This window comes from Anomaloglossus baeobatrachus, unplaced genomic scaffold (genome assembly GCF_048569485.1).
Source record: "Anomaloglossus baeobatrachus isolate aAnoBae1 unplaced genomic scaffold, aAnoBae1.hap1 Scaffold_3234, whole genome shotgun sequence".
Classification (NCBI taxonomy): domain Eukaryota; kingdom Metazoa; phylum Chordata; class Amphibia; order Anura; family Aromobatidae; genus Anomaloglossus; species Anomaloglossus baeobatrachus.
The window spans coordinates 47653-75268 of NW_027442626.1; the positions used below are offsets into that span (position 1 = coordinate 47653).

General features: G+C 49.8%; 2 protein-coding genes across 4 annotated transcripts in view; one reads left to right on the forward strand and one right to left on the reverse strand.

Moving 5' to 3' along the window:
* KHK (ketohexokinase) overlaps nucleotides 1–6514 on the forward strand; it is a 47251-nt gene extending 40737 nt beyond the window's left edge. For all 3 annotated transcript variants that reach the window (XM_075332417.1, XM_075332419.1, XM_075332418.1), the window contains 4 exons: nucleotides 1979–2125; nucleotides 5440–5528; nucleotides 6052–6209; nucleotides 6319–6514. In XM_075332417.1, the coding sequence (XP_075188532.1) occupies nucleotides 1979–2125; nucleotides 5440–5528; nucleotides 6052–6209; nucleotides 6319–6407 (483 nt within the window). In that variant the 3' untranslated portion in view covers nucleotides 6408–6514. The remainder of the gene's footprint in view (nucleotides 1–1978; nucleotides 2126–5439; nucleotides 5529–6051; nucleotides 6210–6318) is intronic.
* A 12985-nt stretch (nucleotides 6515–19499) lies between these two features.
* LOC142269895 (cell growth regulator with EF hand domain protein 1-like) lies at nucleotides 19500–27178 on the reverse strand. Its single transcript, XM_075332416.1, has 3 exons — nucleotides 27076–27178; nucleotides 26327–26451; nucleotides 19500–20898 (listed from the first exon to the last, which is right to left on the reverse strand). Exons 1-3 carry the CDS (start codon nucleotides 27089–27091, stop codon nucleotides 20476–20478), a joined length of 564 nt encoding a protein of 187 aa, XP_075188531.1. The 5' UTR covers nucleotides 27092–27178; the 3' UTR covers nucleotides 19500–20475.
* Between the last annotated feature and the right edge of the window lie 438 nt (nucleotides 27179–27616).

The window sequence follows — 27616 nt, forward strand, 5'->3', positions numbered from 1 at the left end:
CCTGGTCATCGGGGAGTAAAGGCAGGATGGTCCTGGTCATCGGGTAGTAAAGGCTGGAGGGTCCTGGTCATTGGGGAGTAAAGGCAGGAGGGTCCTAGTCATCGGGGAGTAAAGCCTGGAGGGTCCTGGTCATCGGGGAGTAAAGACAGGAGGGTCCTGGTCATCGGGGAGTAAAGGCTGGAGGGTCCTGCTCATTGGGGAGTAAAGGCAGGAGGGTCCTGGTCATCGGGGAGTAAAGGCTGGAGGGTCCTGGTCATCGGGGAGTAAAGCCTGGAGGGTCCTGGTCATCGGGGAGTAAAGCCTGGAGGGTCCTGGTCATCGGGGAGTAAAGCCTGGAGGGTCCTGATCATCGGGGAGTAAAGCCTGGAGGGTCCTGATCATCGGGGAGTAAAGCCTGGAGGGTCCTGATCATCGGGGAGTAAAGGCTGGAGGGTCCTGGTCATCGGGGAGTAAAGCCTGGAGGGTCCTGGTCATCGGGGAGTAAAGCCTGGAGGGTCCTGGTCATCGGGGAGTAAAGGCTGGAGGGTCCTGGTCATCGGGGAGTAAAGGCTGGAGGGTCCTGGTCATCGGGGAGTAAAGGCTGGAGGGTCCTGGTCATCGGGGAGTAAAGGCTGGAGGGTCCTGGTCATCGGGGAGTAAAGGCTGGAGGGTCCTGGTCATCGGGGAGTAAAGGCTGGAGGGTCCTGGTCATCGGGGAGTAAAGGCTGGAGGGTCCTGGTCATCGGGGAGTAAAGGCTGGAGGGTCCTGGTCATCGGGGAGTAAAGGCTGGAGGGTCCTGGTCATCGGGGAGTAAAGGCTGGAGGGTCCTGGTCATGAGGGAGTAAAGGCTGGAGGGTCCTGATCATCAGGGAGTAAAGCCTGGAGGGTCCTGATCATCGGGGAGTAAAGCCTGGAGGGTCCTGGTCATCGGGGAGTAAAGCCTGGAGGGTCCTGGTCATCGGGGAGTAAAGCCTGGAGGGTCCTGATCATCAGAGAGTAAAGGCTGGAGAGTCCTGGTCATCGGGGAGTAAAGGCTGGAGGGTCCTGGTCATCGGGGAGTAAAGGCTGGAGGGTCCTGGTCATCGGGGAGTAAAGGCTGGAGGGTCCTGGTCATCGGGGAGTAAAGGCTAGAGGGTCCTGGTCATCGGGGAGTAAAGGCTGGAGGGTCCTGGTCATGAGGGAGTAAAGGCTGGAGGGTCCTGATCATCAGGGAGTAAAGCCTGGAGGGTCCTGGTCATCGGGGAGTAAAGCCTGGAGGGTCCTGGTCATCGGGGAGTAAAGCCTGGAGGGTCCTGGTCATCGGGGAGTAAAGCCTGGAGGGTCCTGATCATCAGAGAGAAAAGGCTGGAGAGTCCTCGTCATCGGGGAGTAAAGGCTGGAGGGTCCTGGTCATCGGGGAGTAAAGCCTGGAGGGTCCTGGTCATCGGGGAGTAAAGTCTGGAGGGTCCTGGTCATCGGGGAGTAAAGCCTGGAGAGTCCTGGTCATCGGGGAGTAAAGGCTGGAGGGTCCTGGTCATCGGGGAGTAAAGGCTGGAGGGATCTGGTCATCAGAGAGTAAAGACTGGAGAGTCCTGGTCATCGGGGAGTAAAGGCTTGAGGGTCCTGGTCATCAGGGAGTAAAGGCTGGAGGGTCCTGGTCATCGGGGAGTAAAGGCTGGAGGGTCCTGGTCATGAGGGAGTAAAGGCAGTAGGGTCCTGGTCATCGGGGAGTAAAGGCTGGAGGGTCCTGGTCATCAGGGAGTAAAGGCTGGAGGGATCTGGTCATCAGGGAGTAAAGCCTGGAGGGTCCTGGTCATCGGGGAGTAAAGGCTGGAGGGTCCTGGTCATCGGGGAGTAAAGCCTGGAGGGATCTGGTCATCAGGGAGTAAAGGCTGCTTGTTGTCTAGACTGTAGTCACAGTTGTCCCGATATGTTGTGGTCAGAGGTGATAACTTTTGCTTCACTGTTTCCCTCTGTATAAAATTGAAACTTTGTGATATTTGATCCTTCACTTTCCAGGGGCGAAATGCAGAGGAACAAATAAACATGATCCACAGAGTGAACAACTATAATAAGAGTTGCCCGACAGACCAGCGTATCACTGTGTCCGTAGAGATCGAAAAGGAGCGCGAAGAGTTGTACCAATTATTCCAATACGGCGAAGTGGTAAGAAAGAAAGTATTTTAGGCTAAAAAATATTTTCATCTTTTACATTTTAAAATTAACAAAAAAGGAAAATGGGTCAATACAAAAGTGCGCACCCTGCATGGTTAGTACCTAGTAGCACCCCCTTTGGCAAGTATCACACCTTGTAGCAGCCAAAGTTCTTTCAATTCTTGTTTGTGGGATTTTCATCCCTTCTTCCTTTTGAAACATTGCCCAGTTCTAGAGATTCCTGGCTCGTTTTGCATGCACTGCAGTTCCTTGGAGACATCTTCCAGTTCTGTGAGATTCCCCTCTCGTCTTGCATGCACTGCTCTGCCTTGGAGACGTCTTCCAGTTCTGTGAGATTCCTGGCTCGTCTTGCATGCACTGCTCTCCATTGGAGATGTCTTCCAGTTCTGTAAGATTCCTGGCTCATCTTGCATGCACTGCTCTTCCTTGGAGACATCTTCCAGTTCTGTGAGATTCCTGGCTCGTCTTGCATGCACTGCTCTTCCTTGAAGATGTCTTCCAGTTCTGTGAGATTCCTGGCTCGTCTTGCATGTTCTGCTCTTCCTTTAAGATGTCTTCCAGTTCTGTGAGATTCCTGGCTCGTCTTTCATGCTCTGCTCTTCCTTGAAGATGTCTTCCAGTTCTGTGAGATTCCTGGCTTGTCTTGCATGCCATGCTCTTCCTTGGAGACATCTTCCAGTTCTGTTAGATTTCCGGCTCCTCTTGATGCTTTGCTCTTTTGAGGTCTAGCCTTAGCCACATATTTTCAATGATGTTGAGATCAGGGGACTGTGAGGGTCAGTGTAAAACCTTCAGATTCGCCTTTTGAGGTCGCCTATTGTGGATTTTGACTTGTATTTAGGATCATTATCCATTTGTAGAACCCGTTGCTTGGTCTTCCAGACAGTATCTTGACCTCCTCTGTTCATGGTAACTTCTATTTCTTAATTGCACTATGAACTGAGGAAAGGGCAACTTGAAAACGCTTTGCTATCTTCTTATGGCCTTCTCCTGCTTTGTGAGCCTGCACCATTTTCATTTTCAGAGTGCTAGGCAGCAGGTTCCTTGGCTGCTGTGTATTTGGCACAAGGTTAGAGGAGGCCGGGTTTTTTTTATAAAGCTGTGATATTTGCATCACAGGCCTTTCCTAACAATGATAGTGAACAAGCCATAACCCTAACAGGATAATTAAGGTCTGAAACTTTGGGCAAAGTTATCTGAGCACACAAATCTCCAAGGGTGCCCAAACTTTTACATCGGCCCATTTTGCTTTTTGTAAATTCTCAAAAGTAAAAGATGAAAATATTTTTTTTTTTTGCTTAAAATATAAAGGAAATGTGCGATGTGTAACTTTATACCTTTTAGAGATCATTTCATCTTCAACTTGCTTAACTGTTCACAATAACAGTAATTTTGAACAGGGGTGCACAAACTTTTACATGCCATTGTATGTATCAGCACATATATACTAACATCCAAGTATATGTATATAAGTATATATTAAGCTGGCGACAGTAGTTAGAGGTGTCCTAATTACTGGGCTGTTGGGGCAGACAAGCTCTCTTGTGGTTCTGTCTGGTTACCACGTGCTGTAGCCATTTGTGGAGGCTTGTGCAATAATAAATATTATTTATAGGTGATCACGAGCCTTGCCTACGTTCCTTTTTCTTAAGTCTATTGTACCTTTTTGGTATTCTGTAGGCCGATCCCTTGCATTGAGTGGTGCCCTCCTTATTTCCAGCTGTGTAACTTCATACTGTGTGTTATGTGGCCTTCACACCTCTGTGTGGTCTTCATACTGTTGTGTGGTCTTCATACCTTTGTGTGGTCTTCATACCATGGAGTGGTCTTCATACCTTTTGTGTGGTCTTCATATTTCTGTGTTGTCTTCATACCATTGAATGGTCTTCATTCCTTTGTGTTGTTTTCATGCCATTTTGTAGTCTTCACACCCTTGTGTGGTCTTCATACCTCTGTTCTCTTCATACCGTTCTGTGGTCTTCACACCACTGTGTAGTCTTCACACCCTTGTGTGGTCTTCATACCTCTGTTCTCTTCATACTGTTGTGTGGTCTTCACACCTCTGTGTTGTCTTTACACCTCTGTGTTGTCTTCATACTGTTGTTGTCACGCTGTACAAAGGGCTGGTAAGAAGTAGTACAGCGTATTCCCCACTAGGTTGCAGCAGAGGAGTGAAGGAGAGTCAAAGTAACACTGTATCAGAAAGGAGGCTGAAGTACAGCAGAGTATTTTCAGCAGGCAGATCACAGGCAAACCACCAGGGGACAATAAAGTAGTCAAGCAGTCAGGGTCTAGCCGGAAAGTCAAGTCAGTGCAGAGGGAGCATCAAGATCAGGTCAGAAAACAGAACTGAGGTTGAATCCCGGGAGATCAGGTATGCAGAGGGAAACACAAAGGGCACAGGGAACTGAAGACAAGACTGGAGGGTGAGGAGACACAAACACGGGAAGGATGATGAACCAGGATGGGTAAACAAATGACAGGAGAGGGAAGACTGGGACAGATGGACGAACGGGGGAAGGTACAGGTCAAGGCACAGTACCAAGGAGTCAGATCAAACAGGGAATCTCACCAGAGCCAGTCACAGGCTGCAGAGCAACACTATAACCAGCACTGGAATGCTAGTGAAGCGCTCAATATAGTGTCTCCTGAAATCAGAACGAGGCTGATGGGAGTTAACCCCTGACATGACCATGCCGGATTTGGGAAACTCTGGAGTGGGGAAAACCGGTCCTGGATCATGACAGTTGTGTTGTCTTCATACCATTGTATTGTCTTCATACCGTTGTGTTGTCTTCATACCATTGTATTGTCTTCATACCGTTGTGTTATCTTCATAACGTTGTGTGGTCTTCGTTCCGTTGTGTTGTCTTCATACTATTGTGTGGTCTTCGTTCCGTTGGGTGGTCTTCATTCCATTGTGTTGTCTTCGTTCCGTTATGTGGTCTTCGTTTTGTTATGTGGTCTTCGTTCCGTTGTGTTGTCTTCGTTCCGTTGTGTGATCTTCATTCCGTTGTGTGGTCTTTGTACCATTGTGTGGTCTTTGTACTGTTGTGTGGTCTTGATACCGTAGTATGGTCTTCATACCATTGTGTGGTCTTCTCATTATTTTGTGGTCTTCATACCATTGTGTGGTCTTCACACTTCTGTGTTGTCTTAACAGCATTGTGTGGTTTTCATACCTCTGTGTTATCTTCATACCATTGTGTGGTCTTTATACCGTTTGTGTGGTCTTCACACCTCTGTGTTGTCTTCATATCATTGTGTCGTCTTCATACCTCTTACCTTTTTTTCTGCCTCTGTAGGTGTTTGTTAGTAAAGATGTTGCAAGACATTTTGGGTTTACCTCCTCAGCGGAGGCTGTGGTTGGACTGTATCCACGGGTGAAGAAAGGGTGAGCAACCATCTGACATCTCTATTACTTCTCAATGTATATAAGAAGCTCTTGTGCCATGACAGCGATGACCTTACCTGTTGTGGCTGCCCATACGGCAGCTCATTCCTCTAACGCTGGCCATGTGACGTGAGTGTAATACCCGACATAGACATCGGTGTCCAGATCCCTGTCATAGCTTTTCTCTCGGGGGAGCATTGACATTCATGGTGGGTGACCCACACTTGAACCCCAATCATTTCTGGGATCTTGATTTATTTTTTCTTGAATTTTCATAGTATAAATGAAGAATAAAACAAGCCATCCCCAGCAGACCATCCCAAGCCCCACTCCATTAATGATCCAATGATCTCTAACCAGATGAAAGTCCTGACCCATTGAGCCACAAAGCCTCATACTCCCCTATCTTCTTTTACAATGATCACTTGTCTCTGTTGAGCCGGCAGGGAGAGACCCTATTCAACGTTCACACCATGATAACATAGGACAGAACATAGTGCTGACACAATATTGGCTTCTTCAGAGCTTATCTGGTTTGTGCTTGGGCCGAGGAAGGAGCTGACGCTCTGGGACCAGATGGACATGTCCTCCATTCTCCTTCCTTTCCCCCAGAGAAAATCGTGGACACCCTCGGTGCTGGAGACACCTTCAACGCTTCCGTAATATATGCCCTATCTAACGGTAAGTGTCCCTCACATGTCACCCTGTCGTATGTATGCTCCGCATTTACCATGGTTTTTACTGGATGAATGACCTTATGTGAATGATGCCCAGTTCTCATCCTCCACAGGTCAGTCCATGCAGGAGGCCATCACGTTCGGCTGCCGTATAGCAGGGAAGAAGTGTGGGATACAAGGCTATGATGGCATCGTATCATGATACCCAGTTAATTCACTTCAACATGAGGTCACAGACCAGAAGCATGAGGAGGTCCGGATCAGTCCCCAATAATCGTACATATCTGCTGGTTGTAATAAATGCTCTTATCCTGATGCGGTTCTGGGGTCTTGTGTGGTGACATCCCTGTAGACCTGCTCTGTGTAGACCTCTGATGACGGCTCCGTGGTTGCCCCGCGGGGACCCATAATGGTGTTATATTGGCACTTTACCATGTCTGCCACCATTTATAATACTTAGGCATATGGACTCTTTGACTTCTCTGCCGCTGGCGAGCATCTCCATACAATAGTGGTCAACACCACTCATCCAGGAAGGGTCTAAGACCACGTTCAGGTGTTGAGTATTTTAAAGCCAAAATCAGCAGTGGGTGATAAATCCAGGAGTGGAGCTCGTGACTCACCAAATACTGAATGTGTGAACGTGGCCTAACACATCCAACCTGCTGAATGTCCCAGGATATCTGTGTGTCAGGGACATCTTATAATGTCCTCCACGGGGTCCGGGACCAGACCAGGTGAAGCAGAGGCTTAAAGAAAAGTCTGATGAGACTGAGTGGACATCATACTTATAGTATATACCCAAAATGAGGCCTTCAGATTATCACATCCCACCAACCAGCGGTGCGGGAGCCATAGGGCCAAACTCTATGGGGCACAACATGTCGCCCCAATGAACCTGTCAATTATCCTTGAAGGGGCGCAGCGAGCAGCCAACAAACTAGCTGACGGAAGCAGCCAGGGTCTACAAGTTCCTATGCAGAGCACAGTAGTCAAGATGACTGTCATAAACTGCTGTGCTCTGCATGGGCAGCAAAGAAAGTAACAAACCTCTCATTGTGAGTAAGATTTGTCATCTAGGTCACTGCCTATACAGAGTGCAGAAGCCAATGACAAATTTATCTCCACTGCTGCGCTCTGCATATGTGGCACCCTGGACTAGCCAGGTCGTCACAGGTAACAACACACACACACACACACCCCCAGCAGTTCACAGCAGTCATCCCCAGTGAGACCTGATTTCTTCCCTCGGGTTCAGACAGACACACCAGGTGGGCGGAGTTAAGCAGATAGGCACGCCCACCGAGGAGTCTAGCTGGCTTGAGGCAGGAAACAAGTTCAGACAAGTCCAGGCAGAGGAAGGGAGAGGAGGTGTGCAGAGAGGCAGACACAGACTGGGGCCTAGGTTGGAGCCTAGGTCCCTCGTGTAGCCAGTCAGGCAGATGGTAGTGGCCGTCTGCGGGAGCCGGGAAGACAGTCTTGGTGGAACCGTAGGTAGCCGGCACAGGGTGGTGGCCCGTCCGGTACCAAACCGGGGAACCAGCTGGAAACCGGAGCACAGGAGGAGCGTACAAGGAGGTGCAGGAAAGGAATCACAATACCAACCCGGGGTCAGGGGAAAAACACTGCAGCCGGCTGCGGGACCCGTCCATCCAGCCGTTTGTTTTACCAGAGACTTTGCATATCTTTGTGGCTTAGTGAGTACTACCGTGCCGTCTGGCACTGCGCTGCGCAGTCCAAGCGCCCCCTGCACCTTGCCCGACCCTGCCTCCCCGTCACCTCTCCGGGCCCCGGGACCACCAACCCCCCCTACCCACGGAGGGGAGAGAAACATCCCAGCTGCTCCCTGCCATCTTTCCCGGGATCCCCGTCAATAGCAGCGGTGGTGCTCCAACCTCACCACAACCCGTGGGTGGCATCACGGACCAAATGCCCAAACCAAACTACTCCCCTTTCACTCACGGGCTAGGAGTGCCGCTCGAGTCCCCGGATCCGGCCCACCGCTCGAGCCACCGAGCAGCCATCGCAGCAGCGCCGGACCCGAGCGTGGTGAGCGCAGCGCCCTCCCCGCCCGCGACACATAGACACTAAGTGAGGTGACAGAAGCTGCACCGTCACCGCTGCCTGCCATCAGGACAGACCGGGAGCGGCTGCTGGGAAAGAGGATTCAAGCTTAAAAAGCGTCCCCGTAACAAAAAAGCACTGAGGCTATAATGAACGTTTCATTTTTACACATCATTTGTAACTAAGGTCACAGCGAAAACTATAGACTAGGACTATGGGCTAGAGATATGATCTAGGGTTATGGGCTAGTGCTATCTGCTAGGGCTATGGGCTAGTGCTATCTGCTAGGGCTATGGGCTAGTGCTATCTGCTAGGGCTATGGGCTAGTGCTATCTGCTAGGGCTATGGGCTAGTGCTATCTGCTAGGGCTATGGGCTAGTGCTATCTGCTAGGGCTATGGGCTAGTGCTATCTGCTAGGACTATGGGCTAGTGCTATCTGCTAGGACTATGGGCTAGTGCTATCTGCTAGGACTATGGGCTAGTGCTATCTGCTAGGACTATGGGCTAGTGCTATCTGCTAGGGCTATGGGCTAGTGCTATCTGCTAGGACTATGGGCTAGTGCTATCTGCTAGGACTATGGGCTAGTGCTATCTGCTAGGACTATGGGCTAGTGCTATCTGCTAGGACTATGGGCTAGTGCTATCTGCTAGGACTATGGGCTAGTGCTATCTGCTAGGGCTATGGGCTAGTGCTATCTGCTAGGACTATGGGCTAGTGCTATCTGCTAAGACTATGGGCTAGTGCTATCTGCTAGGACTATGGGCTAGTGCTATCTGCTAGGACTATGGGCTAGTGCTATCTGCTAGGGCTATGGGCTAGTGCTATCTGCTAGGACTATGGGCTAGTGCTATCTGCTAGGGCTATGGGGTAGTGCTATCTGCTAGGACTATGGGCTAGTGCTATCTGCTAGGACTATGGGCTAGTGCTATCTGCTAGGGCTATGGGCTAGTGCTATCTGCTAGGACTATGGGCTAGTGCTATCTGCTAGGGCTATGGGCTAGTGCTATCTGCTAGGACTATGGGCTAGTGCTATCTGCTAGGACTATGGGCTAGTGCTATCTGCTAGGACTATGGGCTAGTGCTATCTGCTAGGGCTATGGGCTAGTGCTATCTGCTAGGACTATGGGCTAGTGCTATCTGCTAGGGCTATGGGCTAGTGCTATCTGCTAGGGCCATGGGCTAGTGCTATCTGCTAGGACTATGGGCTAGTGCTATCTGCTAGGGCTATGGGCTAGTGCTATCTGCTAGGGCTATGGGCTAGTGCTATCTGCTAGGGCTATGGGCTAGTGCTATCTGCTAGGACTATGGGCTAGTGCTATCTGCTAGGACTATGGGCTAGTGCTATCTGCTAGGACTATGGGCTAGTGCTATCTGCTAGGACTATGGGCTAGTGCTATCTGCTAGGGCTATGGGCTAGTGCTATCTGCTAGGACTATGGGCTAGTGCTATCTGCTAGGACTATGGGCTAGTGCTATCTGCTAGGGCTATGGGCTAGTGCTATCTGCTAGGGCTATGGGCTAGTGCTATCTGCTAGGGCTATGGGCTAGTGCTATCTGCTAGGGCTATGGGCTAGTGCTATCTGCTAGGACTATGGGCTAGTGCTATCTGCTAGGGCTATGGGCTAGTGCTATCTGCTAGGGCTATGGGCTAGTGCTATCTGCTAGGGCTATGGGCTAGTGCTATCTGCTAGGGCTATGGGCTAGTGCTATCTGCTAGGGCTATGGGCTAGTGCTATCTGCTAGGGCTATGGGCTAGTGCTATCTGCTAGGGCTATGGGCTAGTGCTATCTGCTAGGGCTATGGGCTAGTGCTATCTGCTAGGACTATGGGCTAGTGCTATCTGCTAGGACTATGGGCTAGTGCTATCTGCTAGGGCTATGGGCTAGTGCTATCTGCTAGGACTATGGGCTAGTGCTATCTGCTAGGACTATGGGCTAGTGCTATCTGCTAGGACTATGGGCTAGTGCTATCTGCTAGGACTATGGGCTAGTGCTATCTGCTAGGACTATGGGCTAGTGCTATCTGCTAGGGCTATGGGCTAGAGATATGATCTAGGGTTATGGGCTAGGACTATGGGCTAGTGCTATCTGCTAGGGCTATGGGCTAGAGATATGATCTAGGGTTATGGGCTAGGGCTATGGGCTAGGGCTATGGGCTAGAACTTTGGGCTAAGACTATCTGCTAGGAGTATGGGCTATGGGTTAGGACTATGGGCTAGTGTGGAGACTCGAGGGTCAGGAGTGCTCTTTTCCACTGGCCTGGCTGTCTTTAGAATGACCGCACGTTACTCAGACAACCCAAGGTGTTGGTACCACACTCTGATAAAACTTTATTGGTCACCAACAGACAACAGCGTATAGTGCACTCCCAGGAAGGACACAAGATGGTGCAGGTGACGGCGTCTCGCCCTCCGCTGGCCCGCCATGGATTACAATCTCCGTAATGTTGGTGAATCCAGGGCCACTACCACAGCCTGCAGCTCCCCGCTTTTTGTGGGTATAAACAGGTGAAACAGGGGGTGCTATAGTAGTCGTGCGACCTCCTGACCTCTGCTCACAGATGATCGGGCCTGTGACTGTATGGGCTGCACTCACTCACTTATCTGTACATTTTCTCTTGTATTCTGTGGCTTCTCTTTTCATAAACGACAACAGACCTGCACGTAGGGGACCCGGGCCACCGACAACAGACCTGCTCTTGGGGACCCGGGCCACCGACAACAGACCTGCACGTAGGGGACCCGGGCCACCGACAACAGACCTGCACGTAGGGGACCCGGGCCACCGACAACAGACCTGCACGTAGGGGACCCGGGCCACCGACAACAGACCTGCTCTTGGGGACCCAGGCCACCGATAACAGACCTGCTCGTAGGGGACCCGGGCCACCGACAACAGACCTGCTCTTGGGGACCCAGGCCACCGATAACAGACCTGCTCGTAGGGGACCCGGGCCACCGACAATAGACCTGCTCGTAGGGGACCCGGGCCACCGACAACAGACCTGCTCGTAGGGGACCCGGGCCACCGACAACAGACCTGCTCGTAGGGGACCCAGGCCACCGATAACAGACCTGCTCGTAGGGGACCCGGGCCACCGACAATAGACCTGCTCGTAGGGGACCCGGGCCACCGACAACAGACCTGCTCGTAGGGGACCCGGGCCACCGACAATAGACCTGCTCGTAGGGGACCCAGGCCACCGATAACAGACCTAGACATAGGGGACCCGTGCCACCGACAACAGACCTAGACATAGGGGACCCGGGCCATCGACAACAGACCTGCTCGTAGGGGACCCGGGCCACCGACAACAGACCTTCTCGTAGGGGACCCGGGCCACCGACGGCACCTTGCTCCCTGCCACTTAGGCAGCCATCTCCTCTTCACTCCATGCACACGTCCTGTCTCTCAGAGATCTAGTGGCAGAGCTCCTCCCAGGGACCAAAACCTACAATTAACCCCTGGTGGACCTTGCTCTGATACTGCGGCTACTCGGCCCTGCTGTAATTCACCAGCCCTATCTGTCTGGCAACGTCTGCAGCTCTGCTACATCTGTAAGCTACTAAACCATTCCTGCATGTAACACTGCACTCACATCTTTAACATGGAACCTTAATCAATAAAATACATTACATTGTCATACTCTATGCCGGCCACTAGATGGCATCAGCGCACTCGTCATAAAATATCACATCTTAAAGGGAACCGGTCACCAGTTTTTCGGCCTATAAACTGCGGCCACCACTTAGAGCCCAGGCCACTGTGTAGAACATAAAAAACACTTTATAATACTCACCTAAACCGGTCGTTGCGGTGGATGTGGCTCAGATGGGCGTCCACGTCCTCCGATGCCGGCGCTGCGTCTGTCGGCCATCTTTGTCGCCGCCTCTGTCGTCTTTCTGAATCTGCGGTGCATGACCCATCCGATGTCATCCACACTCGCTGGCATTGAGGTCCTGTGCAGGCGCACTTTGATCTGCCCTGAGCAGGGAGATCAAAGTATTGTAGTGCGCCTGCGCAGGATTGGCAAGTGTGTATGACGTAGGACGCGTCGGCACCGGAGGATGAAGATGCCCATCTGAGCCACATCCACCGCAGCGCAACCGTTAGGTGAGTATTATAAAGTGTTTATTATGTTCTACATAGCGGCCTGGGCTCTTATATACAGTATATACAGTATGTTAGAACGCTGTATATAAGAACCCACTGGGGGTGGACACAGCTTATAGGGCAAAAAACTGGTGACAGGTTCCCTTTAATACCACATTAAGAAAGACATGTTGGCCGGAATCTCCAGGAGGAGGTCCGCTGTCTCTGTCCACCTTCTCACATGGGCATTTACTGAGAGGAGATAGCAGCAAGCTTTGGAAGCTGACTGAGCACAGCGAGGTACGTGACCTGGTGACCCGATTGTCCCAACCTGGGTTTTCCACACAAATTTGTGGTCTTAGTGTTGTGCAGTGGAGCAGTTCTGTAATCCTCCAGCTGAAACCATGGATCCTAGGCTGAAGTCTTGTACATCACAGCGATTACAGAACCAGCTTCCTTTTCATACCCCTAAGCTTACATTTCAGGGCATTATGTCCCGCAGGATTGGGGGGAGATAATAATGTCTGTTCCCTAATTATTGGCTAGTTCAATTAGATTGCATAATTGTAAAGACTAGTACATTGCAGGGGGCTGATGTAATCCGTAATTTGCAGGCAATTCCACAAATTAGCATACAAAAAGGGGCTCCAGACAGTCAAACATTAAACAATGGCTCAGGTCTGTTGAGTTACTGAACTAAGTAATTGTATGTCTGGTGTAATTAGGAATAGTTCACCCCTATACAAGTGGTGAGATTTGCCTCACTGACACTGAGTAGTCACATTCCTCCCCTTGTTAATTAGTCCCTGTGTTATGGACATGATTATGAACTATTATAAGTATTAAGAATTATATGAAGATCTCACAGAATAAGCTCTTTTACGGGTTATCCAATAGGAGACGTGTTACGTATTCTTTGCTCCTAGCCAGCTGATTCCTTTAAATGTATCTCAGCTTCCGCAATAAAGTCAGTCATATTTTCTATGCAGATCCGTGCACATTTCTCGGGGCTGTATGGAAGAATAGTATGCATGCTACTAACAAAGGACTCATATGATTTGGATGCAGACGGGGTTACGGTAGATGTAAACCTTGGATTACAACACTGTAAATGATGGCCCCCTTAACACCTGAGACAGCTGGATGCTGGCAGGAGTCGCTACCAGACATGATAGGCTTCTGAACATCCTTTTCCACTTGTCGGGACAGTCCATTGGTATTTCCAAGAAGATCTTTTACACAAACAAATTACATGTGTAACACTGGTGTCCCTGCGATCCCCGCTCTCCTGCTCCCACAGGGACATGCGCTATTCACCTCCCGGCCAGCGCTCATATATGTCTGGGTGTCTCCTCACTTCTCCTTGTGTGCCTCCAGCCTCAGCTACCCCGGTAGTCCTTGCTACACCAGAGACGGTGCCTGTCCACCCCGGCCATGCCTCCAGCCTCAGCTACCCTGGTAGTCCTTGCTACACCAGAGACTGTGCCTGTCCACCCCGGCCATGCCTTTAGCCTCAGCTACCCCGGTGGACTTGCTATACCAGAAACTGTGCCTGTCCAACTCGTCAGTGCCTTCAGCCTCAGCTACCCTGCGACCCTTGCTATACCAGTGATTGTGTCAGACCATCCTGGCTGGGCCACTGGCCTCTGCATGTCTACTCCTGAGTCTGCCCTTGTTCTGGGGGTCAGTTGTCACAGTCCCGGTCTCTGACCTGGGAGTGGCACCTGTCATCCGCCTCGTGGTTGGTGTTTAGTCAAGCCCCTCCCACGAAAAGGGTAAACCCAGGGTCCCCTGTGGTCCAGTGGGTCCACCTTAGCGCACCACTTCCCCATCTCCAGCGGCGATCATGACGGACTGTAGGGCCAGACTCCATCTGAGTAAACGTCCATTATCTCTGGCAGTCCGATTTAGCCAACTTAAGGGATTGTGGTCAGTTAGGACCATGAACTCCTTGCCGTAAAGGTATGGCTGCAATTTTTTCAGGGCCAAGACATGGAGTGGGGAACCTTTTCTGTGGCCCTTGGGCAGATTTCCAGGGACCGCAGTGCATGGGCAGCAACCCCGTCTTGCTAGCTCTTTAAACCCTGCACGCAGTGTTCAATGTTGAACTCTGCAATGCTTACACTGGAGGAGTACGTCCTCACTCGGGCCAATGCCAGCGTGAGGATGTACTTTGTGGGAGCAGGCGGCCCCCATCATCCCCAGGTCTGTCTGTTTGTGCCCCCATGTTTGTTTCTGTCCCCAGTTCTGGCTGTGCCCCCAGCATCCCCAAGGACTATTTGTGCCCTCTGCATCCCCAGTGCTCTCTATGCCCCCAGTGCTCTCTGTGCCCCCAGCATCCCCCAGTGCTCTTTGTGCCCACAGCATCCCCCAGAACTGTCTGTGCCCCCCTGGCTGCCTGTGCCCCCAAGTATGTATATCTGTCTATACCCCCTCAGTGATGTATATACCCCCGGCAATGTCTGTGCCGCCAATGATGTATATAACCCCACTGATATATGTACCCCCCCAGTGATGTCTATGCCCCACAGCCATTTTTGTGCCCCGCAGCTTTTCCCTAGTGTTGTATATTCCTCCCAGCCCTCCCCAGTGATGTATATGACCTCAGTGTCTCCTGTTATGTCTATGCTCACCAGACTCCCCAGTGATGTATATTTCTCCAAGCCTTCCCTTGTGATGTATATGTCCACAACCTCTCCTGTGATGTATATTTCTCCCATCCCTCCCCTGTGATGTATATTTCTCCAAGCCCTCCGTTGTGATGTATATGTCCACAACCTCTCCTGTGATGTATATTCCTCCCGTGATGTATATGCCCCTAATGTCTCCTATGAGATGTATATGCCCCCATCCGCTCCTAGTGATGTATATGCCTCCAGCCCCTCCTGTGATGTATATGTACCCAGTGTATGTATATGTTCTCGGCGTCTCCTATATGATGTATATACAACAGTCCCAGCTGACACAAACCTGAAAAAAAAGTTGTGAGAACCAACAAAATCAATATTGCCTAATATAACAGCCACAAGAAGAATCTCCAGCCACCACAGTGCGTTGTTTGACCAAATATAGCCAGGTAACTTTTAAGTTGATCATTTTATGCTGCTTCCAAATGATGGTAGAAATTTCCAAATGGCCGCCGGCCGAAAAAAAAGTTCCCCACCCCTGGCCTAGACTATGACCAGGCAGTAATTTTCTTTTGTGGCATATGCCATCTCCTTGTGCAACAGCTTCTGAGAGAGATAGGCTATTGGGTGTTTGTGACCATCGGCATCAACTTGGCTTAGTACGGGCATCCCAGTCCGGTATACGATGCGTCTGAACCTATGGTGGAAGTCAACAGCAGTCACGACTTGTCTCTGGGCTAGCTGGGATTTCAGCTAAAGAAATGTGGACTCTCATTCTGGGGTCTAGATGAGGTTGTGGGCAAACCATTTGATGGGGAGGTCAGTGAGGGTCTTTGTTACTATACTGTAATTGGGGATAAACCTTCTATAATTTGTGATCCCTCAGAATCCACAGGTCTTTTTTTGGTTGATTGGGAGGATGGCTTCTACTTTTGCGTGTTTTGGAAGAATACAGGCCAGAAGGGGTGATGAATGTAGACTTCTCTTGAGCCTCTTTCGTGAGTGGGATCTGCTAGTAACCCTTGCTCAGATCGAGGGTAGATATGAACTGAGACCCCCTAACCTACTCGTTCATTAATTCAACCACCAGAGGCATGGGCTAGGTATCCATTTCGAGGACCTCATCGAGTCATCTCTAGTAAGCAAAGAAGTGAATACTTTTGTTCTTTTGGGGCAACAACATTACACCAGACCATGGGTGATGTGAAGGAAATATGACCCCAATATTCAACATGTCATCACCTCATCATTGCCAACACTGGAGGTGTCAGCCAGTGGGCAGGTTCTCTAAGTAGAGAGGCTGCCCCTGTGTTGACATGATGTTTGACATGGGGTGTTTGACCAGGCTGACTTGTGAAATGAGGCCAAACTAGTGAGGTTGGACATGGTGGTGTCCGAAACCTCCTGCGCTGGGACCAGGAGAAAGAGGGGATCCAGCCCGTTCCAAAGAGGGGACGCAGTAAACAAGTCCAGAAAATGATTATATTAAAGATTACAAAATTATTACAAATTATTCCATAGGATTAAAAAAGTCCATCATTAAGTCACAGCAAAATTGGAAGCAGAGTACGCGTTTCGGACATGGTTGTCCTTACTCTCTTCTCTATTACGAAACCTTGCTGACTTTCCTACATCCGTGGACGGTCAAATCTAGTGGTCTCCAAGGAGCAGGTGAGCGGGATAAAATCCTTTTTTCTATGACTTGCTGGGTATGCCTATATTCCTCCAGGGTTGTGGAGCTGTTGGATGGTGTCTATAAACTCCAATCCTCTGCAGCTCTCCCGTATCAGCTGGGCTGAGTAGTATCCCACTGCTGCCACCAGTTGTGGAGACACGAGGGTCAGTGGGTGCTCTCGTCCGCTGGCCTGGCTGTCTTTAGAAAGACCACATGGACCAGTACTCATCCCACTCCTTCCATGTGGGCAGAACACTCCTCAAAAGCATATTGTACATTCCCAGGAAGAACACAAGATGGTACAGGTAACAGAGTCTCACCCTTCCACTGACCTGCCAGGGATTAGAGTCTTTGGGGCTTCCAGGGCCACTATCCCAGCAAGCACAACCCCGTTATGGGGGCAACCACTGAGAGGAAATAGCGGAAAGCTTACGAAGCTGACCCAGCACAGCAAGATATTTTCATTCTCATCAGTTTAAGGTGCACAATAAAATGTTAATGGTGGGGAAGAGTGCCGTGGGAGACACAGTTCACACGTACACATACCATGCTCATCCAGACCCCGGAGCCATGAGGAGAGCCATGCCAGCTGGATCTTATGTTCACAGAAGGCCAGGCATGAAATTGGTAATTAGAGTAAAGCAATCATTCCATTTCTCTTGTTAGTGTCACAGGGGCCATTGTTCTCCCAGCCACTAGTCTCCTTATGTGGATGGCGATAGTAGACCAAGTGGAGCCATCACCACATGAGGGGTCTCACATGCAGTCCCACATGAGGGTCTCAGCCTCAAGAAAATACCTCCACAAATGTACAGTTAGCATAGGGATACTGACAAGGGGCTGGGGGTTGTTGCTGGCTGGAGTTAGATATACGATCTATAGTCTTTGTATCTGTTGACTGGAGGAACATAGGCTTTGACTGCACACCATGCCGGTGTACGATACAAAAGCTGTGGGCCAACCAAAAGTTGGGAGACAGTGGATATCACCTGGCACGGGGGCAGTGGAACTACTGTTCCCGGTTTGGGATCTCATGGACTGGGGCATCTGGTTTTGGCTATCTACCTGCAGTTGCTTTAAGACCGTGGACGGAAGAATAAAAATAATTGCATGGTTAACCTGCCGAGGTGATTAATCCACAATCTTAGATCTTCCAAACCTCATCCAAACTCCTCTGCCTTCCTCCTCCACAATTCTTAGTCCTCCTCCTCAAGCCTCCTCTGTTCCATCCAAGACTGCTCTGTCCACCTCAGCCAAACTCCTCTGCCTTCCTCCTCCACAATTCTTAGTCCTCCTCCTCAAGCCTCCTCTGTCCCATCCCTCCAGAGTCCTCTGTTCACTCTCTAAAGACTGCTCTGTCCACCTCAGCCAAACTCCCCTGCATTCCTCCTCCTCCAAATTCCTCTGTCCACCTCCTCCAAACTCCTCTGTCTTCCTCCTACAGACTACTTGGTCCCCCTCACTCCAGACTCCTGTGCCCTCCTCCTCCTCCATCCAGACCTCCCTGCCCTGCTCCTCATCTTGATTCTTCTGTCCTCCTCCCTTAAGATTCTTCTGCCCTCCTCCTCCAGACTCCTCTGTCTCCCTCCCTCCAGACTCCTCAGTCCACCTCCCTCAAGATTCCACTACATTCTTCCTCTTTTTTCCTCCTCCCTCCAGACTCCTCGGTTCCCCTCCCTCCAGACTCTTCTGTCTACCTCCTGCAGACTTCTCTAACCCCCTGCCACCAGCTCCAGATTCCTCTGTCCAAAACCTGCTGACTCCTCAGTCCCTTTCCCTCCAGACTCCTTTGTCCTCCTCCAGACTCCTGTCCCCCTCCCTCCAGAATCCTCTTCTCACCCTTCCTCCAGAATCCTCTGTCACCCTCCTGCAGATTCCTTTGCCCCCTCCCTCCAAACTTCTCAGGCCTCTTCCATCTCCTCCAGACTCCTGTCCCTGTAGCACCCGGTCCTGGTCCCAGCGCAGCACCCCCACATTCCCCCGCTCCCAGGCCTCGGCGGGGTCATTGCTCTCCTCATCGGCCCGGCGGCTCACGTTCTCTCCTGCCCCGGGGTCTGCCGCAGTTTCCTTCTGCTTCCAGGCCACGCGCAGGCCTTCTGTGAGTGTGCATAGGTTGCGCGTGCGGCCACCACCCCTTTCTGAAAGGGCCAGCGTCCCATTACCAGGAAGCAATTCCAGAGGTCACCTATTACCTTAAGGTATTTAAGTCTGCCTCCCCTTACAAGAGGCGCCTGAGCAACACTGCCTACTAGTTAGTGCGTTGCTAGTTCTTAGGTTCCATTATGCTACTGTGTCTAGTTCTGCTGTTTTGTCCTCCTCTAGACTCCTCCGGGCCCCTCCCTCCACACTGTTCTGTCCCCTCCACTCTCTTCCAGACTCCTCGATACCTCCAACCAAACTCCTCAGGCCTCTTCCACCTTCTCCAGATTATACTATCCCCCTCCCTACAGACTACTTTGTGCCCTCCAGACTCCTCTGTTCCCCTCCCGCCAGACTATTCAGTCCTCTTCCACCTCCTCCAAACACCTCAGTGCCGTTATCTTCAGACTCCTCAGTCCCCATTCCTCCAGACAACCTCTGTCACCCCCAGCCCCTCCAGTCTTCTTGGTCCCTCTCCTTCCAGACTATTCTGTCCTTCCCTCCTCCAGACTCCTCTGTAACTTTCACCCCCTGGAGGTTCCTGAGTCCCCCGCCTTTCTTACTCCTCTGTCCTTCTCCTCCAGACTCCTCAGTCCCCTCTACACCTACACACTCATTAGTCACCTGCCCTCCAGATTCCTTTGTCCCCCTCCCTCCAGAAACCTCTTTCCTCCCCACCCCCTCCAGACTCCTCATTCCCATCCTTCCAGATTCCTCTGTTCTTTTCCTCCAGACTCCATAGTCTCCCTCCCGCCAGACTTCTCTGTCCTTCTCCTTTAGACTCTCTGTCGCCCTTCTTCCAGATTCCTCAGTCCCCCTCTCTTCAGATACCTCAGTACTATTCCACCTCTTCCAAACTTCTCTGTCCCCTTCCCTCCAGATTCCTCTGTCCTCCTCCTGCAAACTCTTCTGACCTTTCCTTCTCTGTCTTTTCCCCCAGGCCCCTTAGTCTCTCCTCCAGAGATATCTGGCAGCTCTTTATCTCCTGCCCATTTTTTAGGCCCCACCAACAGACCAGAGATCCCTCATACATGGTAGTGTTGATGACGATTTGTGTGAAGGGCATTTTCCCGGAATAAGCCTGATTTGGGGTGGGAGTTCGAATGACTTTCAGTGCCCTAAATGAATTGGGTATAGATTGGTGCTGCTGAGGACAAGTTTCTGATCTGTGATCTGGAGGACATGATCTAATGCTCCAGATTATGTGAAGGACGACACCAGAGGTTTCCATCATTCTGGATAGAAAGTGATATTTATATTCTTCCCCATAAATGTGGACAAAAACCGGGGGCAGAATCTTTACATCTTGTATCAGACAATAAATTCATCCTGGAAGGTGGACAACAGCTGGTCTGTAACACGTCCGGCAGTATAAGGCATCTCCTTGTGGTCATGGTGCGAATAGGCAACGTGCAAACAATCAGCGAGTCAGGCCTTTCTCCTTAAAATGTCGGGATCCCCAGTAAGCGCTGACCCCTAATTTTCCCTCTCCTCCACATTTTTACATCTTTGTTAAGTGACAGAACATCCCCCACTTACACTTGGGTTGACCTATGAAAGATTTTTTTGTCACCTTCAAGAAGAGGCCGCTCCAGGGTTTACTGGGGGTCTCTACATTTTAAGGGGGAATGCTCTTTGATTTCAAGTATTTGATCATTTGAGAGACAGAGTCTTTACATCTCCTGTTCTGGTTTATCGTCCTCTTCTTCTCCTGGCATCTCCACTGCTTCTACTTCACTGGGGACCTCCTCAACCACATCCTCATCATGGTCCCCATCAGTGTCCTCCTGGCTGCTTATGACCTCTGCAGATGGAGGGGCTGGGTCATTGGCAGGATCTGGGGGTATGTTATGGACCTCTGCTGGTTCCTGGTCCACCTCTGGCTCCGTAGTGTCCTCATTATTAAAGAGGTTACTTTCCTCAGGAGCAGGCAGCTCTTTAGCCGGGACCCCCATAGGAGGAGGAATAACAATGTGAGCAGACTCCTGGTCCTCCCCTTCTTTATAGCTGACAGAATTCACCAGTTCTTGGGCACTGAGGAGTCCGTCCAGGTTCACGTCTTGTTTCTCCAGGACTTCATCGACCACAGAAATAACCTAAGGGTGAAACAGGAACTGAAGTTACTAACTATTAGGAATTAACACACACACACACACACACACACACACACACACACACACTAAGGGCATACCGTATGTGGGGGGCTGTGGGGGTATTATACTGTGTGAGTAGCTGAGGAGACATCATACTGTGTGAGGGAATTATGGGGGCTTCTTACTGAGTGTGGGGAGCTGTCGGGGCTATCATACTGTGCAAAGGGAGTGAGGGGCTGGCTGAAGACCAAAGACTATTCGACCAATGGACATAGAGCGCAGTCCATGGCACTAAGGGATGCCAACTTTTTCCAGCATGAAGCGCTGATTACATTGATCTCATTCTTGGGTTTTATTAGATCTTTTCTTGCTGGTCAGTTTAAGGCACACAGAAGGCCAGGCACCCCTAGATAGAGGGTTGGGCGCTGTCCTTAGCCAGGTGGACGGCACAGGGCAGGAACACTCAGTGGGGCATCTTTCAAGGAAACTGATAGACCGAGAGAAAGCAAATACCCAAGTCCTTCTCCTGTTCTGTAGTCCGGAGGTTACTTCCATTTAATGTATATGCAGCTATAGGATTACTCCGTCCTCGGTGCATTACTCTACATTTATCACCATTAAATTATCCTTCATAAACCTCAGCAACAATCCACAAGAACACAAAGCAGCCATTCTCCGGCTCACGGGAAAGAAGAGACAACGGTATAGTGCGGCCTCAGGGTCTACTACATTATGTTCTTAGTAGCCTCAGTGAATCACTGACCAGCACATAGAGGTCTTCATCCCTCCACACACAGACCCCTCTGGAGCAGCTCAGTCGCCCCCCCTCTAATATCAGCTATACCTCCTGGATTGGGGTATGGGAAGGACCAGTCATTCCTAAAACTCAGCCCCAAAGTCCGGGCCCATTAAAAACCCTCTCAGCAATAACAGGGCTGGAGCATTCGTACCGGACTTCACATCACCGAGGCTAAACACCATTTCCTTTGTGAGTATTGGAAAAACACCAAAAAAAAAAAAACAGAGAAAAAGGCAAATTGGACAAAATTTCACACAAAATCTCAATAACGAGTCAGACAAAATTGTGTGTAAACAACTTAGTGTCCAGCAAATCATTCTCATTCAGACTGACCTGTGACAAGTAACAGGTGTGGGACATATGGACATCACACCTGAAACCAGGTATCAAGGGGAAAAGTTGACTCCATCTTTGCAGTGTGTGTCTGTGTGTGCCGCACTAAGCATGGCGAACTGAGAGAGGAGCAGAGAACTGTCTGAGGACTCGAGAACCAAAATTACTAAAAAATATCAACAATCTCAAGGTTACAAGTCCATCTTAGGAGATCTTGATGTTCCTTTGTCCACAGTGTGCAACATACTGAAGAAGTATACAGCCCATGGCACTGCAGCTAATCTCCCTGGACATGGTCGGCATTGAAGATGAAAGGTTGTAACGCAGGATAGTCCGGATAGTGAATTAGCCGCAATCAAGTTCCAGAGAAGTTGAAGCCATCCTGCAGCTCAGTGGCATCAGTGTCAGCAAGAACTATCATCCACATCTGAATGAAATGAAATGCTGTGGAGGAGACCTCGGAAGTCTCCACTGAAGACACAGAGACAGAAAAAAAGCCAAAATGTACATGAGTAACAAAAATCCTTCTTGTGGACAGATTAGACCAAGATAGAGTTTTATGGTAAAGCGCTTCATTCTACTGTTTACTGAAAGCTGAATGAGGCATACAAAGTAAAGATCACAGCACCTACAGTCATACATGGTGGAGGTCAGAAATATTTTGGGGCTGTTTTGCTGCCTCTGGCACTGGGGTCTTAACTGTCTGCAAGACATCATGAAAGAAGATTACCATAGGATTCTGGATGGCAATGTAGAGCTCAGTGTCAGAAAGCTGGTCCTAGGTCAGGGGTCTCCAGCAGGACAAAGACCCCAAACACTTCAAGAAGCCCCAGAAATGGATGGAAACAAAGCGCCGGAGAGTTTTGAAGAGGCCATAATGGGGAAGAGAGAGAGGGGAAGAGCGAGAGGGGAAGAGAGAGAGGGGAAGAGCGAGAGGGGAAGAGCAAGAGGGGAAGACAGAGAGGGGAAGAGAGAGAGGGGAAGAGCGAGAGGGGAAGAGAGAAGACGCCTTCAGATATGAGAGACCTGGAGACATTTATAAAGAAGAGTCCGAGATTCCAGGTGAGAGGAGGAAGAAGCTGTGGACCGGGACAGGAGGTGACTGATGGAAGGGATTTACTCCAAAGGGCACAGACAAATATTAAGCTGAGGGTGTGAACAATTTTGTCTCCCCTCATTTTGGGGGTTTGAGTGAAATTATCTCCAATTTGCCTTTTTGATTATCTGTTTTGTTGCATGGTTTAAATACACAAAGGAAATAAACCTGTGTATAAGAAAAGATGTGACTGCAAGAATTTACTGGGGGACATACTTCATTATATGGAGCAATTTCTTGGGTGTCAACACTGTTTGCTATTACTGTATAAACACACACACACACACACACTCACACATACAAACACAGACACACTCATACACACAAATACAAACACACACATACAGACACACTCATACACACACACACACACACACACACACAGACACACTCATACACACACACACACAAATACAAACATACACTCACACAGACACACTCATACACACACACAAATACAAACAGACACATACAGACACACTCATACACAGATATACACACACACACACACTCACACAGACACACTCATACACACACACACACACAAATACAAACACACACATACACAGACACACTCATACACACATATACACACACACACTCACATACACACGTAAGAGGGTGACCTACGGTCAGTACTCCACTGAAGACATCATTGGTCGCACTGTAGATGTGTATTTTATGTGTAGAGTGATATGTGTAACGTCCCCATGTGGGTTATGTCGCAGTACTGTCAGCTACCACTAGATGGGCTCTCTAGCTATAGGGGACTTCTCAGATAGAAGGTACAGTGGCAGGACTGAAAGGGTTAGCGGAAAGGCCGGGCCCACGGTGAGGGGATATAGACGGAAGCATTTCCTGGTGTTAGTTAGGGATAGGGATAGAGTGAAGAATGTAGCAGAGTGGGGAGAGTGGTGAGGAAGGAACAGGCAGAAGTTTGGGCAGGAGGAAGACAAACGCTGGTGACCAGACACAGATTGTAACAGAGTGGTGACCGGGAAATGGTGAGAGGAATCAAAAACAGCGCCTCTGTGGCAAGCAGGCTAAAGAGAAGAGTGTAATGTAAGGGTGTTAGTCTTTACAAAGCCACCGTCACTGCAGCACTGGGATCCTCGGATGCAGCCCGGTGTAGAAGAGCCTCTCAGGGAATAGTGAAGTGTCTACACGTGAAGTAGAAAACCTCTCATGCTCCTCCATGGTGGCCGGTGAGACGCTATACAGCCATTATGGGAAGAGCTGTAGTGTACTGTGGAAAAACACCTGTAAAGAACTTAAAACGAGAAAAAAGAAAAATAAAATAAATAAAGAGTTTGTGGCGCCAGTTGGGATGTTTGGCTGTGGTATGGCCGCCACTGTTGGTGGGCCCCAGGAGTTAGGTGGTGATGCGCAGTGCCAGAGCGTTGTCTTCTCGCCCGCCCAACTAGGGCTGGCTCCTGAGGGATGTGTTGAGGTAGGGACGACGCAGCAGGGATAAATCAGCCAGAGACAGGACGGGAGCTTTCATCTTTCACTGATGCTATAACAGTCCTGGACACTCTTTACAGCCTTCACAATGATGGGGGTTTTCTTGCTGCCCTGATGGGAGTTTGGCTTCTCTGCTGTGTGGCGTAGTGTACTCTTCCTGCTACTATTTCCCTACCTGGGAATAGGTATCTTGGTGTCCTTAGATTTCCAAGACAAGAACAATCTGTTTTTTTGATCCCTTCTGGCGAGCGGGTGACAGGAATCCTGAAGGAAGACTCTCTATTCCTTCTAGAAGTTTCCAGACTCACACGTGCCACTGAGCTCCCAGGCAAATGTCACTGCCCCTTATAGAAAGGCTGCAGTCTCTCAGTTTTCTCACCGATCGTGAAGGCTCTGATGACCTATGGACCGATACCCTGACAAGTGTCGCTGCCCCTCCAGAGGTTTCTAGAAATCACCTCAGGACAGGAGCTCTCCTCAGTGCACTCCTCACAGATGACTAACTGCCCCTGACTGAAATTTACCTCACAACTAAGCTCCTCGCTTTTCTCCTTTTAGGCTATGTGCGCACGTTGCGTAAATTCATGCAGTTACGCTGCGCTTTGCAGCGCAGCGTAACTGCATGCGTCCTGCGTCCCCTGCACAGTCTATGGAGATTGTGCAGGGGCCGTGCGCACGTGGCGTCTCAGAGCGCAGCGCTTCGGCTACTGCCGAAGCGCTGCGCAAAAAGAAGTGACATGTCACTTCTTTCCTGCGCTTTGCCGGCAGCTCCTGCTCTGTCTATGGCAGGAGCTGCAGGCAGAGCGCATGGAATCGGCGCTCACTACGGACATTTCTGCAGCGATCTAAAGCGCACATGTGCTCTTCAGATCGCTGCAGAAATTTCTGCAGGCTAGTACGCAACGTGCGCACATAGCCTAAGGGCTCATCACTCAAGAGTTGGTTTTCTCTCAAGGGACAGCCTCACTAAGGGAGTATATGCAAATGTGTGTTTTGTTGTGAGATAGCCAAATCCTCATTAAGGCTAACAATGCACGTCATACAGATGGCAATATAAATGTAGTTGTGTCATACTATTTGTGTAGACACATAACCACACCACACAAGCCACACCACGGCACACTCCATCTCTGGTTTCTGTAACGTGCCAGGCGGATGCTGGACTATGTCCCTACATGACACATACAGTATATACACACACACACACACACACACACACACACACACACACACACACACACACACACACACACATACATCCCAGGTCCTGCTGCTTCACTAGTGCAGATCCCAGGACAGTCATGGAGGGTCTAATTAAAGAATGTATGTCTCCAACTCCATGGTGTGAACAAGGTGCAAGACTCAAGTCATGGAGGGTCGGCCACGATGATGATGAGGACGTACAGAAGTATAAACTGTCAGTAACGCTGTCCATTCATGAAGGGGCTGAAGAAGCAGTTGCCTAGCTTGTTCCCCACCATCACTGGAGTTGGAGGAGCTTACATATCACACTCGGCTTCTGCACTTGGCCGGGTTTTGGTAGATCGTTAATGTCAGGGTGGGATCTGTAAGGTCTTGGTCTTCACCTGACATTGGCCTAATTTTAAGATCTATTAATTACCAGACGTTTTATCATTCTGTCCTGATACATAAAACCATGGCATTCAGAGGGTTAACCTAGATTTCTCTTGACCGTATATTAAAGTTAATCCCCACTTGTATAAAGAGGAATCATTTACCGACTCTTCAGTTGCTTTCTCCTGCAGATCCTTTGTCAAGATCCCGTAAAGCAGCTGCATGAGCTCCAGACCATCCAGAAGACCACTCTTGTCATAGTCATGGAGAACAAAGAGGCGTAAGATGGCTGAAAGCAGAAGAAAGGGAAACAGTCTGTAACCACGAGAGCATCCGGGTCATATCTACAGACAACGAGACAATATAACAAACCCCAAATATCAGGAGAGCGAAGGACGAGGACAATATCATGGACTCTGGTAATGGAGGAGACCCCGTATATCAGGAGACCAGAGGATGAGAACAATATCATGGACTCTGGTAATGAAGGAGACCCCGTATATCAGGAGAGCGGAGGATGAAGTCAATATCATGGACTCTGGTAATGGAGGAGACCCCGTATATCAGGAGAGCTAAGGATGAGGACAATAACATGGACTGTGGTAATGGAGGAGACCCCCGTATATCAGGAGAGCGGAGGATGAGGACGATATCATGGACTCTGGTAATGGAGGAGACCTCGTATATCAGGAGACCGGAGGATGAGGACAATATCATGGACTCTGGTAATGGAGGAGACCCCGTATATCAGGAGAGCGGAGGATGAGGACGATATCATGGACTCTGGTAATGGAGGAGACCCCGTATATCAGGAGAGCGGAGGATGAGGACGATATCAGAGAGTCTAGTAATGGAGGAGACCCCGTTGATGAGGTGATGACGGCGATGGTGGAGATCCCTCATGCTCTCTCACCTGTCTCTTGGCTCATGTTTGGGTCATTTTCTCCCAGTGGATCTTTCTCTTCTAGATATCGGTGTAAAATGCTGAGAACAGAAGATTCACAATGGATCTATAAAATCTGTTATAATTCCAGGTTTTTTATCTAGTAAAAAAAAATTTTCCAAGAAGAAACATTTCAGAATCTTCTCCCCCTTTTAGAGTCCTTCATAATCTGCACAAATTCACTGAGAAACAATCTGAAGTCATTGAGAAAAAAATAAAAATAGTGAACTACAATACTGTGGTTGCATAAATGTTCACACCCTCTTTTAATTGGGGGTGTAGCTGTGTTCAGAGTCACTGATGCCATTCCCCCCATGTTACACAGTATCAGCGTTCGGCCGCCGTCATTTACATCTAACGCCAGAGAAAGCGTCGCTGTTCTAGGAGGATTTTCCTGACATTTTCTGATCCATAAACAGTTGACAACACAGCAGAGGGTCTGACTATGAAGATTATCATTACAGCTGACAACACAGCAGAGGGTCTGACTATGAAGATTATCATTACAGCT

What these genes read in the sequence shown, in the direction of transcription:
- LOC142269895 (XM_075332416.1), bottom strand. An exon ending in AGAAAGCAACTGAAGAGTCG is followed by an intron (nt 20,899 to 26,326) that starts GTAAATGATTCC and finishes TTTCACCCTTAG; the next exon opens with GTTATTTCTGTGGTCGATGA.